The sequence below is a fragment of the Bactrocera oleae genome, chromosome 3, assembly GCF_042242935.1.
Source record: "Bactrocera oleae isolate idBacOlea1 chromosome 3, idBacOlea1, whole genome shotgun sequence".
Classification (NCBI taxonomy): Eukaryota; Metazoa; Arthropoda; class Insecta; order Diptera; family Tephritidae; genus Bactrocera; species Bactrocera oleae.
Genome location: NC_091537.1, coordinates 52,725,785 through 52,745,263, shown reverse-complemented (window position 1 = coordinate 52,745,263; position 19,479 = coordinate 52,725,785). Strand labels below are relative to the sequence as shown.

General features: G+C 34.4%; 1 protein-coding gene across 5 annotated transcripts in view; it reads left to right on the top strand.

Annotated features, from left to right (window-relative positions):
- Positions 1–19,479, top strand: part of LOC106623482 (MPN domain-containing protein CG4751) — a 263,160-nt gene extending 243,681 nt beyond the window's left edge. For all 5 annotated transcript variants that reach the window (XM_070106622.1, XM_070106625.1, XM_070106623.1 and 2 more), the window contains 3 exons: positions 14,604–14,773; positions 16,472–16,708; positions 16,767–19,479. In XM_070106622.1, coding sequence (XP_069962723.1) covers positions 14,604–14,773; positions 16,472–16,708; positions 16,767–19,321 — 2,962 coding nt within the window. In that variant the 3' untranslated portion in view covers positions 19,322–19,479. The remainder of the gene's footprint in view (positions 1–14,603; positions 14,774–16,471; positions 16,709–16,766) is intronic.

Below are 19,479 nucleotides of genomic sequence, written 5' to 3'. Positions count from 1 at the left end.
TATTCCTCTTGATTATAAAATATCATTCAGTCTTTATTTTAGCAGCATTCAACCTCTGTAATACCAAGAAAAAAATTCTTAGACAATATTTTTTAGAATAATCTTAAATAAAACACTTAAAATTCGCCTCAAGAAAAGCTTGCGAAAATCGACTATCCCAGTTTTTTGACAACATGGACGACGGTTTCTATGAAAGTGGTATCATGAAATTACTTTCAAAACGACAACAATTTATCTAAAAAAACATTGCATATTTGACCTTAATAGGATCATTAACTATACTTAATAAAACCTTAAATTTGATACAATTATGAAGTTCTTTTTACTAGATTTTATGTAACGCAAACTGTTCAAATCGAATTTTGTATCGGCGAGGTGTTGGTGAGGCGTTCCTTTGGGGTCGCCTGACTGCGCCGCGGCGGTGGGAGGCAGTTAGTCGACCACCGTCGCTCATCGCGGTGAGGTGAAGAAGCGTGTGATATGCCTTACCGCACATTTGACACAGGCCCTCAGACTCGCATGCAGTTGTTGCATGGGTGTGCGTCAAACAATTGAGGCAGTGTTCGTGTGCCTTGGCAGTTAACTGTCGTTGGATGGGTGACATACGTTTGAATATGACGACAAAGCATGCTTCGAAGGCGGTTCAGCTCCGCAGACAGCGATATTGATGTGGATAGTGGGCGCGTGCCCCTACGAGGAGCGATTGAAGAGACTGAGATAGCCGTGGTTCGGAGCACTGTATTTGCCCCAGGACGTGGCCCATTAACGTCGAAACGTATTGTTGGCGCTGGTGCATCTTCGTTCATAATTATCTATATGGGAAAAAAATTATTTAGACTGATTGATTTAGATATTTGTGCCACGTTATGTCAGGTTGATCAACCTTTTAAGGGATTTAGTTTATTATCAGATGTGGGTAAAAAGCATAACTTTACGAGCGGTCTAGTTAGTGTTCCGATTTGCGTACGGAGATCGACTACTTGGATGTGATCATCAGAGCCATGGTGAAAGTTTTCTATGCGGCCAGGCCGCCAACCTTTAACGCCTTTTCTGGAGCTTTCCAGCGGTACCTTTTGTAGTGGTCCTTTAGATACTCTTCTTTTAATCGGCGAATAAAATTATGATGGAGAATTTTGGTTCTTTCCCATGGGCTTAATAAGTAGAGTGACTCCACGCATGGCTCAGGTATGGCTAAAATCGACGCCTTTGAGAAAATGTCCCGCAGTTAGGGGGGCGAAATTGTGAGGGATTTTGCTAGAGGATTGTGGTTGGCCGGGAATAAGGAACGGAATCAATTCGAATTAATAGTGTCGTGAATTCTTCATAATTAAATTTGTAATTTCCAGCTACCTTTATGGAGTGGGATTTGAAGCTTTTTACCGCTGATTCTCATAAACCACTAATATGAGGAGCACTTGGGGGGTTATACTGCCAATTAATGCCTTGAGGAGCGTACTTATGTACAATCTCCGTTGAGACTTGTTTGATAACGTCCACAAACTGTTCAGTGTCTCTTTAGGCTCCAATAAGAATTTTTCCGTTGTCACTCGTTATTTTTGAGGAAAAATTACGCCATCCGTCGAAGTGAGCGAATGCCGCGATAAAAGCCTCTGTCGTCAGATTTGTACACAGCTCAAGGTGAACAGCTTTTGTCGTAAAACAAACAAAACGGCCAAATAGCCTTTCATTAAGGTGGAAGACCTTTACATTGAAGCCTTTATCTGGAAAGTTCCAGCAAAATCAACACCTGTTATTGTAAAAGGCAGAGCGAAGTTGCAACGTTTAGGTGGAAGTGTTGCCATTGTCTGCGTTCTAATTTTTTTCTTGTACGTTATGCAATCCATGCACATGTAAATGCACTTCTTTATTTGAGGTTTAAGTCGGGGAATATAAAACTCTTGGAGGAATATTTGTTACATGAGGCGGTGCTCGGCGTGTAGCATTGGTATGTGGACATAATTTAGGTATAACGTGATTATGGGATGACGTTCGTTGTATGTCAGTCATTAGCTGAACTTTCCAGAAATGGGCTTAGTACTAAAAGTGAGGTCTTTTAATCAATCGGCTTCGAGTCTCTTAGCAATGATATTTCTCGGCTGAACTAGTGCACTTGAGCAGATGCGTCATTGAATCGCATCGGGGGTATATTGGAGGTGCTTCCTTTACTTTAATTCTGAGTCGCTCTATAAGTTTGATCATGTGGCCAAGAATCGGGAGATTAATTGTTAATCATTGGAGTTCAGTCCACCAGAGAGTGGAGGTGGCAAGATTCTGGGGCTTGCACCCTCTTGTATCTAGAATGGCAGAATAATCAGCACTGGATACATGTCGTCAAATGCAAATATATGAAATATACGTCTTCCATGCATGTGGTGGTTTTTCTAAGCAGGCTAGTACAATTTCTTAATTGGACCATAGATATAATTTATATTGTGCCATGTTTAAATGCGTTTGTACGATGGACACAAGTATGGCGAGTAGTGGCTCTCCACATAGTTCAAGTCGTGGTAGACTTATTGTGTTTAAAGTAGCCACTTTTGCTTTTTCTACTAGTAAGTGGCTTGTGGTCGCAGTGCCGTTCGACTCTGTGCTCTGGGGCATAATTTACCCAACATGAGATTTGTATCCGTGAGATATCATTCAGATTACACGCGGACCACTTTTCTAAACGATGTTGTTCTACTTGACTTTTCACTTGTATCGTAATTGGCGAAAGCCATTCTGCGGAGTCGAAAAGTTTTGCCACAGAAAATAAAATTTATCGCTTTGTTATGGCGGATAATGCAGCTATTGACTCCGTAGTGTATGAAATGGTCAGATATCACATTCCTTTTCGAATTTAAGGAAATTCGTATCTAATAAATTTTAATTTGGTATATTTTAAATATAAAATATTATGGTGGTTCGCCGTTATCTTTTTCAACGGAAACTCTGCGGTTTTGAGGGCTTGTATATCAATGATACTGTGACTTCCAGACAGGATATCGTCTACATAAGTTTGTGTTTTTAACACTTCGTTTGCCAGAGGAAATTCTTACATTGTATTTCCTGCCAATTTATGGAGTGTTAGAATGGCTAAATAGGAGCACAGTTGACGAAACTCTGGCTCTAGTGGTAGTCGTACGATGTACCGCCCATTATCTGATCTAGTAGTTGTGGCTTTGTAAAACTCTTGACAGAACTGATCTTCTGGGTTGGTAATGGGGCAAATTCGAGATTTGATGTTGCAATTAACCCCTTGGCTCTTTTCATATTTGCCCTGTTTGGGGGTGAGGTGAAAAAATTGTTATAACGAAGCATAGAATGATGTCGATGTTTTCGCAATCTTTGAGTGAATGCACTTATGACAAACATTTTGTACAAAGTTTTTATGTTTCTTTGTACTGTTCAATCTGGTCAAAGCAGATTTCATATTTGGCGTAAGCCGAGGATTTAAAATTTTCTGGTAGATATGAGTCGTCAAATTCTACTATGGCGTCATATGAAGCTGGGAGACGTATTCTAAAACTGTCGAGGCTTTCCTTTTTGATTTCTGATGCCGATTCAGACTTATAGTGAATCGGTGAAAACGAAACCCGAGTGCGGTATCTTATTAAACTGTCACTATCAACAATGAATTTATTGTATGTAATGTCTTTCATCTTTTTTTGTTTTCTATCACCTTGCTTTGAGCCTTTAGCTTCTGCAGGTGTACATTCACTTTTTTCGTCCGAAATCATTTTTGTTACTTTTAGAGACTGTGTTTTTTTGGATTCCTTTGAGTTTGAGCTCATTTATGTTTTGAATCAAGAAATATCTTCGTACTTATATATGAATATATGAACGAAAACTGTTTTAGTAAATAGAGCTTTCCATTTCGACAAAATTAATTATAATTTCCGTGTACATGTATAACCTCAAAGTTAATTCGAGTTTTTAAAAGCGAATTAAAGAACTGAAATACGCGGATTTAGTTCTTAAAGATACTGATTCGTATTTATTTTTAATTTAATAGTTTATTAACAACCGCACTTTTTATTTATTTATGTTTGGTATGTCCTTTAAGATACTGATTCGTATTTATTTTTAATTTAATAGTTTATTAACAACCGCACTTTTTATTTGTTTATGTTTGGTAAAGGGTATATAGGTACATAGGTAGGGGGTTTTTTAGGTATGTATTTATGTACTTGTGCAATTAAGAGCTCGTTGAAGAGATCAACACACTTTGTACCTATGTATTACTGCGTTTACATGGGAACTCTTTTGACCCTCATTATCGGCAAATTCTCTTTGGTGTCGCTCTGTGCATTCACACGAGCAAAAAGAGTCCAGCAACTCAAAATAAGTTTTGCTGTCATTCCTTTTTATAAAATTTTCGCAAATGTTTGTGCGGTTCGGCTGTGCGACACTTGTGTGTTGCATATTTCATTTGTATATTGGGATGATGGTCTCACATTTCGTTGCAATGAATTACCATTAGTTTCAAAGAAAAACTTATGACGGGAATTCCCTAGTCCACCAGAATGTATTGAATACCCGCTACTAATATTTTCAAGGCCAAATTTATAACAGGAATTTTCTATCTTTTTTTTCTATTCATTATAAAACATAATTGAATTAATTACAATTCTTGTTTTAAATAAAATGATATTCGAACTAAATCCTGACCACAACGGATTTATATGGAAGCATTTTAATATATTATGTAAATATTAAAAAGTGAAGTTACCATTTTTATTAGAATTCTTTTATGTATACTCCTATATTATTACATTTAATACCGCTATATGTTATTAAAAATGTAAATTAAATATTTTTGAGTATCTTAATTTTTCCCCATTTACAATTTTTCAAAATATTTCTATTATTATATGCATACATAAGTATTTGCATATTACATATAAAAAATTGATAACAGAATTCAAAAATCTGAACGAATAGAATATACTTGTATTCATTTGAAACCGAGCGCTCTTGCAACCATTCAAAGAATTTGAAAGTGAAAAGAAATGCTGAAAAGGGTAGCAGCGAGCTGTTACGAACAAGAACACAAAGCGTGCCACCCGAGCACGAGGGGCACGGTCCCTCCGTCTCTCCTCGTCGTCCTCCCGCCCACCATAAACCATTTTGGGTTACAAAAGAATTCTGTATGAACTGGCTCTATGCACGAATTAGTTGTGCTGAAATGTTAAGTATGCAATCCTGCTTGCTTGCTGCAGGGGGTATCGCGGGATATATTCCAAAGTGGACTTTGAATATAAAATATAAATTTTGTGTGAACCAATATGTGTATATGTATACTGTTCACAATTTTGTATTTTTTATATAATATAATATAATTTTATTAAATAATCCGCGTTATATTTACCGAACCGTTTTTATACGAAATGTTCCGATTAGTTTTTGTATGGTTGTACCCTATGTATGTAGGATATATAAGCATAAGTGGATTGTATGCTATATGCAAATGTAAATAAGAGTATTACCGTATATTACATTATAACCGTAATTCGTAAAGAGTGCGAGAGAGAAATTGGCAATAGGAGGTAGTTTCCCGTAAGCGCTATATGTATGTCCGTACATAATTGTAATTGAATATATGAAAGAGCTATATGTGTACATATACCCTAAATTGCTATACGCAATTATTTCTCATAGGTATATGTATGTATGAATATTGGCATGTATATATGCATGTTATATATGGTATACAATGTAAAGTATGCAATGTCAATTATTTAAAATTAAAACATATGTATCAAATATATATACAGTCACTGACATTGAAAGTCGGGCAAGAACTGATCAAAATTTCTACTGATAATAAATTTGTAATGAAAAAAGATATTAAACTCAATTTTTTTTTATTTTATTACAAAAAGTCCTACAGTTAGAAAACAATAAAAATATATAATCAAAGTAACGTAAAATTAACCTTTTTACTTGCTACTCGACCATGCATTTTTTCGTAATAGTTTCCATATTAAGCTTAGTCCCTGAAGATTCTTCGACCATTGAAGCAAGTTTGGGAGCAGAAGTAATAGGTCTTTGCTATATTTCTCGTAAAACAAAGTTTTCATCTCTCAATTTCTTAGGTCTGGACTCGCTCTGCTTATTTGAAATCAATCCATTTCGATTATATCTGGTAATAATATCGTGAACTGTGGATTTGCTTTTCTTCCCCAAATTTGCTATTTCACGCTCCGTTTTTCCTTGTAAATGGTGATGTATGACTAAATTGCGTTCTCTAGACTGTTTCGCGAAATTTAAAAAAAAATACTCACTTAAACTTCACTGACTGACTTACGATACTTAAAGACAAATATTTAGGCTTATAACAAAGCTTCGAATAGATATAACGGAATATTTACCGTTAAATTCGGTAGAAATGCAGTGGACCGACTTTCAATGTGAGGCGAAAAAGTAGCCTTAACTCAGTTTTTGCTCCATGTGCTTAATTTTACGTTACTTTGAATATATATTTTTATTGTTCTAAAAATTTTGCTTAGTTCTTGCCCGACTTTCAATGCGAGTGACGGAATCCTGCTTACTGCTTGATTAAGCGTAAAAGGTATTGCCGGTAAAATCTTGTATTGTACTTAAATACTTAAAATCTTATTTGAGTTGTGTTTGCTAAGATGTGTTTGGATACACGAAGTTAAGCATTTACAGGCAGTCAACTGTTATTTATATATTCTTTTGTATATGCATATATAGATATATACATATATAAATATATATACATTTATTTTATGTGTGTATATGTGTTATAAACTGTTTTTCCGCAATTTAAACCGGTAAGGTAAACCAGTTTTGCAACCGTTAAGAACTATTAAACGGAATGTTTTTATTACAGTTACTTTTTTTCATGTCCAAAAACATAAATTGTTAGTGGCAACATATGAGCATAAATAAGATAAAAAAGGAATCGATATGACTCACTTTGATTTCCTCCAGGGGCTTTTGGGGAATAAAATGTATTTAATTTCGTGAACGTTTTTCGCCAATTCCTGTATTCTGTCAGCTGGTTGAGTTTGGTCTGATTTGATATTGGTATTGGTATTGGGTTCGCGACCGTTTTGTTTTAAGTTGTGGTAGTAAACCCTTTGTTTTGTTTTTTGGTTTTATTTTTTTTATTATTATAATTATTATTTTTTCTTTAGGCTTATACCTATTTTGTATGTCACTTTAGTTCACTGAATTTCTGTCCGTTGTATGTATTGTGAATTTGCCACTTCAATAAACACATACATATGTATTTGTATATTAACCTTTTTCTGTACCTTATTTAACTGCACTTTTGCTTATGGTATATACATACTTATGTGTTTGCCTGTCTGCAACTGCACTTATATATTTGTTCACCGCACAGCACTTTGTTGCCTAAGATGATGTGTAGCTCGTTGCTGGATCGAATCGGAAAAAAGATCGGACGCTTGACCCGTCGATCGTTTCGTTGATGTTTTTGTCGGTTGACAGGCAGGTGGGTTATGTTAACCTGGATGGTGGTGTCGTATTATGTGGTGTATGTTGCGTAAGGTGATGTGGTGAATGTTGCGAGAGGTGATGTTTCGTTCATGTGGGAGGTATGTTTATGTGGATGGTTTACGGGGGCAACGAAGACTCATTTAGCCAATATTGATTTCTTCAAAAGTTATAGGCATTTCGATAGAAAAATTGAATTTTTAGTCAATAATTTCGTAGCAAACTGTCCATAAAAAAATCTAATTAAATAAATTTTCTTACTTACTTCTATGCGAAATCCAATTCTTAAGGCAATAACAAATTTGAAGTCGATTTAATAAAAATTGTTATTGTTATTTGTCTCGCCAATTGGAAAAAAGTGGTTTTGAGAGAAAAGCGTTTAAAGTTTCATACTAAACTAAAAATTGCATTTTTTCTTCGAAATAAAATAACTTATGGAAAGAACTTTAAGTGCAGCAATAAATGTAATTACCGAAGCAGGCCGGAGGATCATACTTAGAGATGCTCCAGATACACAAAGCATCTCCGCCAAATTTAATGAAAAATAGCGAGCAAATCCACTATCAATAAAAAGACAGAAACTAAGGAAAATAACACCTTGTACAAGTAGAGACATTATTCGTATTTTCTGATGACAGAAAATTTTATTTTAAATGCCCAGACAGATAAAATTGATCACCAAAATTACCGCAGATAGGTATAACTGCATTTCCTTTACAACATGTTACCAAAGTATAATAGTTTTGCCTACATAAGGATGGTTTTCACCTAAAACTAATAAAAATAGATAAAAAGTTATTTAAAAACAAATGATCGGGATGACGAGACGAACTGAAATCCAAGAGACTGTCGGCCTGTCTTAGGCGTTTGCATGTGCAAGTGAAAACTTGAGTAAAAATTGAGATATCATGGTGAAGTTTTCTGCGCTGTGGTGAAAACCCTATAAAGTGCTATAACTCAGCTCCATGTTAAGATACAAAACGTTATTTGGTACATGGAATCGCAGTGGTAAGGGGCACCAGTGAGCTAAAAAAAAACCGCCTCTAATATGTTTAATGTACATAACATATTGTATGTATCTTACAAAAACTAATTAATGCTAAAATAACCAAACAAGTCTTTCTACCACCTCTTAATAGGTGAAATGAGATGATAATCACCTAGACGCCCCAATTAACAGTTATGTTGAAATCTACCAAATGTGCGATAACTCACTAAATCAATACGTTAAAGCCTATAAACATCATACCCGAACCGAATCGGACAAATGGCGTGGCATCGAGTTTTGTCGAGCCAGCAAACAACATAAAACGGTGACGAAAATGAGTCATCGCAGCGTTCAGCAAAAGAGGTACCGAAAAAGAGAATTCCGTAAGCAGAAGTTGGGTAACAACAAATTATCAGCTTTCACCAAACATGCAGGCATCAGCAATCGCACGGACAGCGAAGCAAAAAAAGAATTGAAAGTGTGTCAAATAAAAAGGACCAACGAGTGACAAGTGACATAAAAACAGTGATCGGCAAGAGAAGAACTGACATTAAGTGACATTGGATGCACAAAGAATTTTCACAAAGTGCACCTGATAGAGGGTAACATTGATTAAACAAAAGCACCAATTTCCACGGAGATGATTTACACCTTACATGGCCCCGTAACTCATTTACAGCTATTGGTTGATTTTTCGACCAGTAACTTTGAAAAATCGCCAAGTCCAAAATGAACGATATATGTCCTGAAGGCAAAATTTGTATGTCATGATGCATCTTTCTATGCTTGACAAAAATTTTTATCTCGCTAATATATTATTATTTTTTTTTTTAATCTTACCTGATTATCAAACTACCTATTTTCCCACATTTTTTTTTTAATTCGGAAAAATTAAAATAAACCTTTCGGTATGTTGTTATGCAAATACACCAAAATAACCAAGCGGAAGCGTTGAAAGCATGATTTTAGGACATAGTTAACGTATGACACAATTTATGTCTACAATAAAAAATATGATTCAAGATTTAACCAAAGCGTAAAACCAAATGCTGTAAGCATTTTTAAGTAAAAAAATTAGCGAACTAATTATTTGTATACGGAATGCCAACGGTCTTAATAAACGCAAATTAAACAAGGTGTAACCGAAATTTCCTACTGTCACAACTTGCAAGGATAAAGGTTGGAGAAATATCTTCGGGTGAAGGCAAAACTTTATATCAAAAAAACAAGGAAGAGCATTTTATACTCTTGCAACTTTTTTTTTCACATATTCGGTGTCTGGGTGCTTGAATAGTTGTTGTCCGATTTTGACAATTTTTGGTCATCAGTTGGCACATTTTTGAGACACTATTCGTCAAAAGTTCTATCCCGATACATTAGTTGCTGCTTGTTTTGTATATTTTAAAGTAAAAGAATCAGATGGAATTTAAAATTGTGTTAAATGGAAAGTAGGCGATTTCGCCCATTTTCGCACTCTATAATAAAAATATCAGGAGGCTGGTTTGAACCAAACTTGATTGTATTTGGTCGGCTAGGTCCCGAGATATGGGTTTTTACCTAAATATGGGCTGTGCCACGCCCATTGTCCAATTTTGGTATTGGCTCCTATAAAGCTTTTTTGTATCATCTCTCGCAAAATTTAGTGGCTCTCACTTCTTATTTTTTGAGCTATTGAATTTTTAGTAGTTTTCTACACAAGAGTGTGGGCGGGGTTATAACCCGATTTCAACCATTTTTACAGTATTGAAGGGGATGCTAAAAATATTTGTTCTGAACAAATTTGGTTGATTTAGCGTTAAGGCGAGGCCCAGCACACCTTGAAAGATTTTCAAAACGCAAGTGCCCCTCAGCACAGCAATTCCCTACGCCAACTTACAAGTTTGTATCTCAACTTGGAGCTTAGTTATAGCAGTTTATAGGCTTTCGATTAATGGCGTGGTGTGGCAATGGTGCGATGTCGCCCATTTTGGGTGCCGAGCGTATGAACCAAATTTAATATATCAATATATCTAAATTCAACCGGATTTCAACTCGTCTCGTCATCCTGATCATTTATATATACATAACTGGATATCTATTTCAATTTGGTTTAACAGATGCAAGCAACCATTAAGAGAACAAAACTATTATATTCTGTAGCAACGTGTTACAAGAGTATAAAAAGGTTGCGAAAGTATTCAATATTTTCGAAGAAACCGAAAGGTCTACAATCATATTTGGTATTTTTTAGCTTATGTAGGTTATAGACCTTAGACTTATTTAGTTTTATTCGTATCCGAAATATGTACATACAGATTTGTTGAAAAGATTCTGCACTCGAAATAAAAAATATTGTTTTGATACGAAATATATTTTTTTATTCAATATAATCTCCCTTAACTTTAATACACTTATTCAAATGATCCTCCAACAATTTTATGCCATCCCTATAATTACTATCCGGAAGCTATGCAAAATACCCGTCTACGGCTGTAATAGCTTCTTCATTCGACGAAAAACGCTTTCCACGAAGGAATTGTTTCACGTTTCTGTAGAGGTAGTAGTCGCTGTAAGCAATTCGTACTTTAATAAGGTTAAAATACCTTTGTGAACAGGTGCATTATCTTAAAGAAATTTTATTTTTTTGTGCTGCAAACCAGGTCTTTTCTCACAAATTTTTTCATCCAGCAGATCCAAAAGGCTGCAATAGTATTCAGAGTTGATTGTTTTACCTTTCTATAGATAATCAATCAACAAAATTTTGCATCCCAAACATCTAACGCCATAACCTTCTTTGCTGATCGTTGTGACTTCAGTTCCTTTGGAGCTGAACAACCAGCTTCAGTCCACTGTATACGTTCATGTTTCCATTTACTCCTTGTCAAACGAAGATACAATAACTAAAATTAATACTCAAATAATATACGCGGGATTTGAGCTTCGGAAAAGGAAGGCGAGTAGATTGGTTGATTTTTTAACGGCCCAGAACAGGGTATATTAAGCAGAGAACTTAAAACAACGCGAAGGTGCAGGTTCGACAGCGAACAATTTATAGGATTTTATCAAGGAGTTCACCTCACATGCACGAGAAACAAATAACATTTCTCGCTTTTATAACAGCGGTGAATCTGTAAACATACGCTCTCTTAACATAACCAAACGGCGAATATTGAAGAGAATATATGTATGCCAACCTGGGAATATTGATATGCTATTTGAAACATATTCCCTTTTATTGAATTATTATTAATTATTATTTTTAAATTATTTTATGTTAATTCATTTTTACTTTCTTGTGAGTTATTAATAATAATTTAAACATATTTTGATATATTTCTTAAAAGAATTCAAGTGCTTGACACCATTATGGAGTCATAAAAGTACAGAATTGTGTTTTGCCGCCGGCATTTTCATATCATGTGTAAAAATATTTGTAAATTTGTCTACAAACAACATATGTATGTAGATATGAACACTCATTACTTCATGTGAAATCTCCGTTGACACGGTCAACCAATGATCGAAGCTCACGTTCTTTGCTTTTATGTCAAAGAGTCAATCTGTCGAAGGACTGACGCGGCGACAAAGCGTCACAACATTGTGTTGTTGGTAGAAAATCCGAGATGTGCCGAAAAATAACCGAACGCTCGCCGATTGTCATCGCTTCCCTTGCCGCTCTAGCAGCTTTGCCCACAAGTCATTGTAGGCATGTATGTTTTTATATGAACATGCATACATATTGACGACGATTTTTGCGAGCCACGGAAAAATATTTTAGAATTGTGAAGAATTTTAAATCGACAAAAGCTTTGTTGCCACTTTTGTCATTGATTTCTGTGTTTGCAGGGTTGTCACTTTTCCCTTCTAGAGGGAACATCGGAATGACGCATGCTCGGGGAGATGTGTAAGTCGTTTGCTTTTATGAATGAAACGAAAGAAAATGTTGTTGGTGTGTGATTTACTACAAATTTAGGATTTGTCAATTTGGCTGCCATATTGATTTCTGCGACTATTTGAGACAATTGTTGTTTTTGTACAACAATGTTTGTATTTTGCCTATTGGCTGACGTAGTTACATTTGTACGCCTAATGGTATGTAGATTTGTGTATGCATTACTTATTTTGCGCGGTCGTACGCATATTTGTACATACATACTTACATATAAAGCAGTGCGCTCACATGTTTTCATTGATAATTGATAATATATTATTACAAGTATATTATATAATATAACATATTGATGTACATACATATGTACATACATAAATTATTAATTCTGTAACAACTGAAATTAGAAAATTATGAAAATAGTAAAATATCATTTCTTGCATAATCTTTTGCATAATCTTTCACATTTTATCAATGTAGCATTTGTGCAAAAAAATCAAATTTTATCAATTTTTCATCATAAACATCGTTTATATGGCAAAAAATAATCATGCATACATACATATGTGAAGTGGCATTTGTATTTTTTGTTTTCTCATTCATTTCACTTCATTTTTCTCATTATATTGGGAGATACGTAATTTGTCAGAGAACGTTGTTATAAAATCTCATTTCTGTTAAATAACAGCAAATATTACAGAAAATGGTGAACTCCTTGATCTCAATTTTTCAGCCAACCAATCGAGCATCATACAAAATTCAATTTGCACCTTCTCGTTGTTTTAAGTTTTCTGATTTAATCGTTCACAAGTTTTGTGCACATGCTTTTCCTTCCCAAGAAGCCGCTCATTTGTCGGAACCGTCGATATCGGACAACTATAGCATATAGGTACCATACAAACTGACGGATCAAACTCAAGTCCTTGTATGGAAAACGTTTTAATTTGACAAGTCATCTTCACGAAATTTACCTTTAGTTAGGACCACGAAGCTGCCGAAGTTAACGTTATTCTTATTTTTTTTTTTACCTTTTTTATGTAAATGTTATAAAACCAATGTAGTGCACCCATTTCTATTGATCCGAGCTGAACAGTTGCCGGTGTTCTTATTTTTATTATGGTTTCAACTTTCTAGTCAACCAGTTCCAGATCAAAAAGAACACTTAGAGTATAATAAACTTAAGTGAAGAACTCACACTGCGAATGTTAGAGCAACGCACAGCGAACCGTCAAATGCTCAACGGTTGCTAATGAAACGACAACTGCAGTTTAAGCTAATTTTAAATAAAAATAAATTAACAATTCACAATTAGCTTGCTTTTGCGTTAAAAAAACAACGTTCCGAGAGCTTAAAATTAATTATTCACAACAATACATCGCGTTAGGTACCCGTGTCATTACCATAAATTCGGCATATTGGGTATTTTATTGAAAGCTTATACCATATATTTAGGTCAAAACGTAAGATATCTTAGCATAATTTAGTGATTTTGGATATATTTTAGTTTAATGCCGATAATATGGGAAATCGGCCAACAAATTACTCCAGCTCGCATTTACTGCATATACGGATTTTCGTCATCTATTAAACTTAATTCCGAAGATCGACATAACATAGTGTATCAGTTATCTTCATAAATGTAGTCGATATATACCTTGGTATAAACCCCACAGCCTTAATATAAAGCCTTACGATCATATGATTGACCTTTACCTGATCTACCCAATATATTAAATTTAACGTCTTTGGACTGAGCTTATATCAAATATATCTCATTTAATTATTAATTAATTTGACTGATTGTAATACAAAATAAATATCGGGGAAAAGACACATACTATAGTCATGGAACTAGCACCCCTACTGAGGAGGGCTTGTGGATTATAGTTGCAGTTATCCTTACTTTGGATACTGAAACAAGAATATTATTTGCGGAAGGCTACAGAAATGCTCTGTTTGAAAGCGCAGATAACAATCATTTGTTTATATTATTGGATAACACTGTTAAAAGTATTTGCCAGCATTGCATTTTGACAGAAATCGTAAAATGAAACATAAAGAAACGGAAAACCATGGCTTCATTACAATGAAAAATTATTATGGTTAGTGTAATTGAATTAATTTTTACATCATACATACATATATCATGTAACATGTAAGGTATCTTAGCAAAATTAACTAAGCGTATAATATTGGATATGCCATAGTTTAATGCAGTTTTAATTAAAAATACTGATTTATACCTTGTTTTAAATTGTATTTAACCTATTTTGCTTTCAGTGATGGAAATATGTTAATAAAAGCAGTGTCGTTTATATCAATGGGAAAAGTACAACCATTTTTAGTTACATTTAATTCTTCGGCTTTGCTGTTGGCTGATTTCCACTGTCATTTAACCATGCGTGAAGTTTGCGGTTATTTTGGAGGTCACTGGGATATAAATACGCACAGTAAGTTTGAGTTTAAACATAAAAACAGATAAGTATTTTTTTCAAGACAACAAATCGGGACTCATAATTATTTAAGACCTTTAATGTATAGTTAACTAGCTAACTAATATAGTTTCTAGCCATGACTTCTATATCAGTATTTTGTATTGCCTGTGGGTACTGATTTTAGTATCTTTGAAAACTCGAATCGGAGTGTACATTTTTGAGAAACACTGATAAAATTATATGGCAGCATCGTTTAAATTTCCAAAAATTCGTAAAATGAGATAGAAAAATATTACATAGCGAAGTTAATATTATTTAAAGAACATAGGTACGTTTGCAACAATTATTCAAATACATTGATCATTTGGAAAATAAAAATTTATTGAATTTGACAAAACCAAAAACAAAAAATTTCAAATTTTTATTATGTCACAGCTTGTTTGATACAATGCACTGATTTCCTGATGTTGTTCTCCAACACTACCTTTAAATTCTCGATCATTTTCATATCGAATGACTGCGTCAGTGGTTCCATTAAATACGGACAATGCCATATATACCTATATATAGAGTATTACAAGCTTCTCGGCACTTTGGAGTAAGTGCTATATTATATAGTGTGCATTGAAAAATTGGTACGCTTCGATCTCCATTTTGTATTCAGTTTGCATGAACAAACCTCTCAATTATACTCTGCACATTTGCTTGACTTAAATTGCCAAATTCTCGCTGTTCATTGTTTTCGTACCGATCATTTGTGACAGAGAATCAAACCGTAAATTACATACAACCATAAATGAAAGATAGTTGCATGATTCAATCAGAGAACTTAGAAGAACTTCTTCTTTAGAAAAGTTTAAAGAAGAACTTCTTCTTATAAGTTCTCTGATTCAATCATATAAGGTTGTGTTACTTCGGAGCGTGCTTCCTCTTACGAAAAATTTGTAATTCATACAGTAAAAAAGCTTTTATTTTTGGTTTTTCTCATCAATTTCTTGTTTACATTTTTATGATTTTGTGTGATTTACAATCATTCGTATTTAGTTATCACTCAAAAACATATTTTCATTAGTTGAAATCTTTGAATTTTATATAAGAAGAAAAAAAAACAGCTGATTTTGATTGATTAAATCCTTTTTGACGAGCAAATTTCTTGTCTCACAGCTAAATTTTGTTCCTTCGTGTATGATACCGTATTTTGCTCTGCTTGCTATATTAGACGAGTATTTGCTTAAACAATCACATTAAATTATTAGTTACCAGCTTACTTTTCATATTTAGTCACAAATTTAAATTCCGAAAAGAAAACCACGGAGAAGAGAAAGAACATTGATGGAAACATTTCTTCCTAGTAGTTTGTGTTACAGTTTGAAAATGGGATAAACCACGTCTGTGCCTCTATAATACAATTAAATTCCTCACGTCCTTTCCGTTCACATTAAGCACCAATGAATACATTCATACATGTATTGGAATAAATCTTTGTTCAATTATTGACTTCAAGGTGTGGTTATCGGAGCATAACATTGTTTTTTAATAATATTCTGCTAAATATTATATTCAATATTATTATTATATTTATCTCAATAGGCGTTGAGGTTTTTTATAGTAGTATACCCAAAAATAACTATGCATTTTTAATAATATAAAATATTTATATTATATTGTCTTCAAATCCAAGTTTAAAGGACCATTTCTTTTTTTTTTTTGTAGCATTGAACATAACTAAGGCATACCCTTGTAGAAATTTTCAAAAATCAGTTCAAGAGGAACACGATATAAAAAATATGATAATGTGCGATCAACTTCTACTTGTTGGGTGGTATCATTCACATCCGAAATTTCAAGCGGAACCTTCATTACGAGATTGCGATGCCCAGTTAGACTTCCAAATTCGAATGCGCGGTTCTTCAGATACTACGTATACACCATGTGTGTCAACAATAGTTTGTAAGTATTTTTAAACAGTTATCAAAATTTAACTTTGTACAAATTTTTCTTTACATAGCTCCATATTATGATGAAAATCCAAGCTTAGAATCAGTAATTAAATCTGTATGGGTCATGCCGCCGAATGAGACCAAACAAATTTTGGAATATGGACGTCCGATGTTAATGCAATACTCAGTCATATTGGATAAGGAAACACCAGCATATGTGCATTCTCAACTGCAAGCATGTGCTACTTATTATGCAAGATCGCGAAATGAATTGATTAAATTTAACAGCATTTTTATTGAAGACGTTACATTTTTAGAAAAGTTAAAACACACATTATATTTAAAACTTCCTGCGGAACAGGATAATACTATCCTTTGGAACTTGATTTGTGAAATTTTAGGGAACGAAGACAAATTTATTCCTCCTAAAACAGTGACAGATATTGGCAAGAAGGCCAGCCAAACTTTTTCTGTAGCATTTAGTGTTGATCTACCTCAAGATGAAATTAAACAAGTTATACATGATAAAAAGTTTGTTGAAATAGAAAAACATGATCTTGATAAAAAGGGTAGCGAAATAAAAGTTATGTCACTGCAGGAGCAACTTTGTTTACCATCTGGATTAAACATGAATCCAGTTCGTACATTTGCATCTTTGGCGTCGTCTAATCAGTTAGGATCCAATAATATACCATCGCTATCGACTAAAAGTACTAACGCTTCACCTTACCAAACATCTACTAGTTCCACCGTTACAACTTTAAGTTCAGAAATACTCTCACCGTTGCCGTCAATCGGAACTTCTTTTCCAGCTGCGTCTTTTACAGAAATACATTTGCGTGACAGTCCAATCACTGTACCTTCATGCTCCGCAAGTCCAGTTAAATCGGAAATACCTCTCTTAAGCTCCCCTTCACCTACCAAATCAGAAACACCACTGTATTCTCAGCATTCTAATACTGCAACATTACATAATTCTAGAAATATATTAAACATGGCATCGAATTACGAGACACCAAATGATTTGGTCGCCGCAAGCTTAGCACAGTTGGCTGATCAGCTAGCACCTAATTTTATACAAACTGATTTGACTAACATTTTTCAACAGCAGACTGGTGATAATAATAATCGAAGCTCTACTATTCATCAAATCCTTTCTGAAAAGAGTGGAGAACAAAAAAATAATTCATGTGAAACAAGTGTAAGTGGTTACACAAATAACTTCAATGCATCGCGTTCGTTGGAAGCACATAATCAAGAAATTGCAGGCAGCACTAAAAATAAAGCGGAGCCGTCGAGACTTTCTCCACCTGTACTTTTCTCATCTAATAACACAAGTTTATATAAAACAAAGCTTATGAAAGAATTGGATAATATAAAAAATGATCCCTTAAAAATGAATGAACTTATGCGCTCTCCGGAATATGCTGCTCTCCTCTTACATCAGGCGGAAGCGCTTGGTGCAACTACACTCGGCACGCTTGGTTTAGGATCTGATTTAAATTTTTTAACAGGCACTACCCTTGGACCTAAAGCCGATCAAACGCAGACTCCCGACTATAATAATTTATCTCAAGTTTCAAAATTTCTTGGGTATGAATCTTGTATGCAATTGGCAAAAGCAGATGATTTCAGCGCTTTTATACAACAACAAATGGGCGCTGTGGCAGCTGCAGCATTGGTAAATGTGTCCCTTTCATCAAAAAAGCAAAAACAGTCAGAATCTCAAGTTCAAGCGAACTACGGTTCATTTTTACAAACATATTCAAAACTTTTTGAAAATGAAAATAATTTTCGTTGTGAGTCGGTTGAAGGAAAGTCCTTAAATAACCCACATAATGAATTATCTGCTTTGCTTTCAGTAGGAGCTGATACTGACCTGTCTTCATTTGATTCCAAACTGAAGACCAAAGATATTTCTTCACAAATCCAACAAAAGCAAAGTGAAAATCAAAATCAGACTGATAGTTCATTTCTTTATCACCAAAATAAGGCTGCTTCTCACTTGAGTTCACTATTTTCATCTTCAACACCGATAGCTAATCTATCATCTTCTAATAAATTGTGCAATAGTACAAATTCGACGAATATATCTGCCATTGCAGAGTCCCCTAACTTCTTTAATGCTTTTTCCCAGGAAAAAACGCAAGAATATCCCTTCTTTCAGCAGCAACATATTAAGCAAGACGGAAATTTTTTTCTTTCGCCCGCTGCGATGTTAAAAATTCAGAAGGATTCGCTATCTGCAATGATGATGAAACCACCTAAATCAACCTCATCAACTGCTGCGACAATATCTCGTTTACGTGAAGCTTCAACGCCTCCAGCGCTAGGTCCAACTAAAGGCAGCTCTGCCAATAGTGTGAAATATAATTATAGTGCAATAGACTTGGCAGTTTCTAGTATTCAGTCCAACACATCTGCTCCGATTCCGGTGGGAGATAGTAACAATTTGATATCACAACGAAGGCCTTCAAATACACCACCTGTTGATCTCAGCCGTCTTTATAGCGAAGGCCAACCTTCATCCGTAATTGGTTCCCTGAAAAAACGTATGGAATTCTCATCCATAGCAGAACTAGCTGCTCCCCCGCCAACAAAAATTTCAAAGGAATTAAATTAAATGAATACAGTCTTTGAACTACACTGAAATAAATATTCAGAATAATATATTTTAAACGTGAAATATATGTTATTCCCTGTTTTGAAAAAAATTTAGAATATCATCAATTTATGTATTTGGTAAAAAATAATAAATGTATTGTATTTTTTTTTTATAAA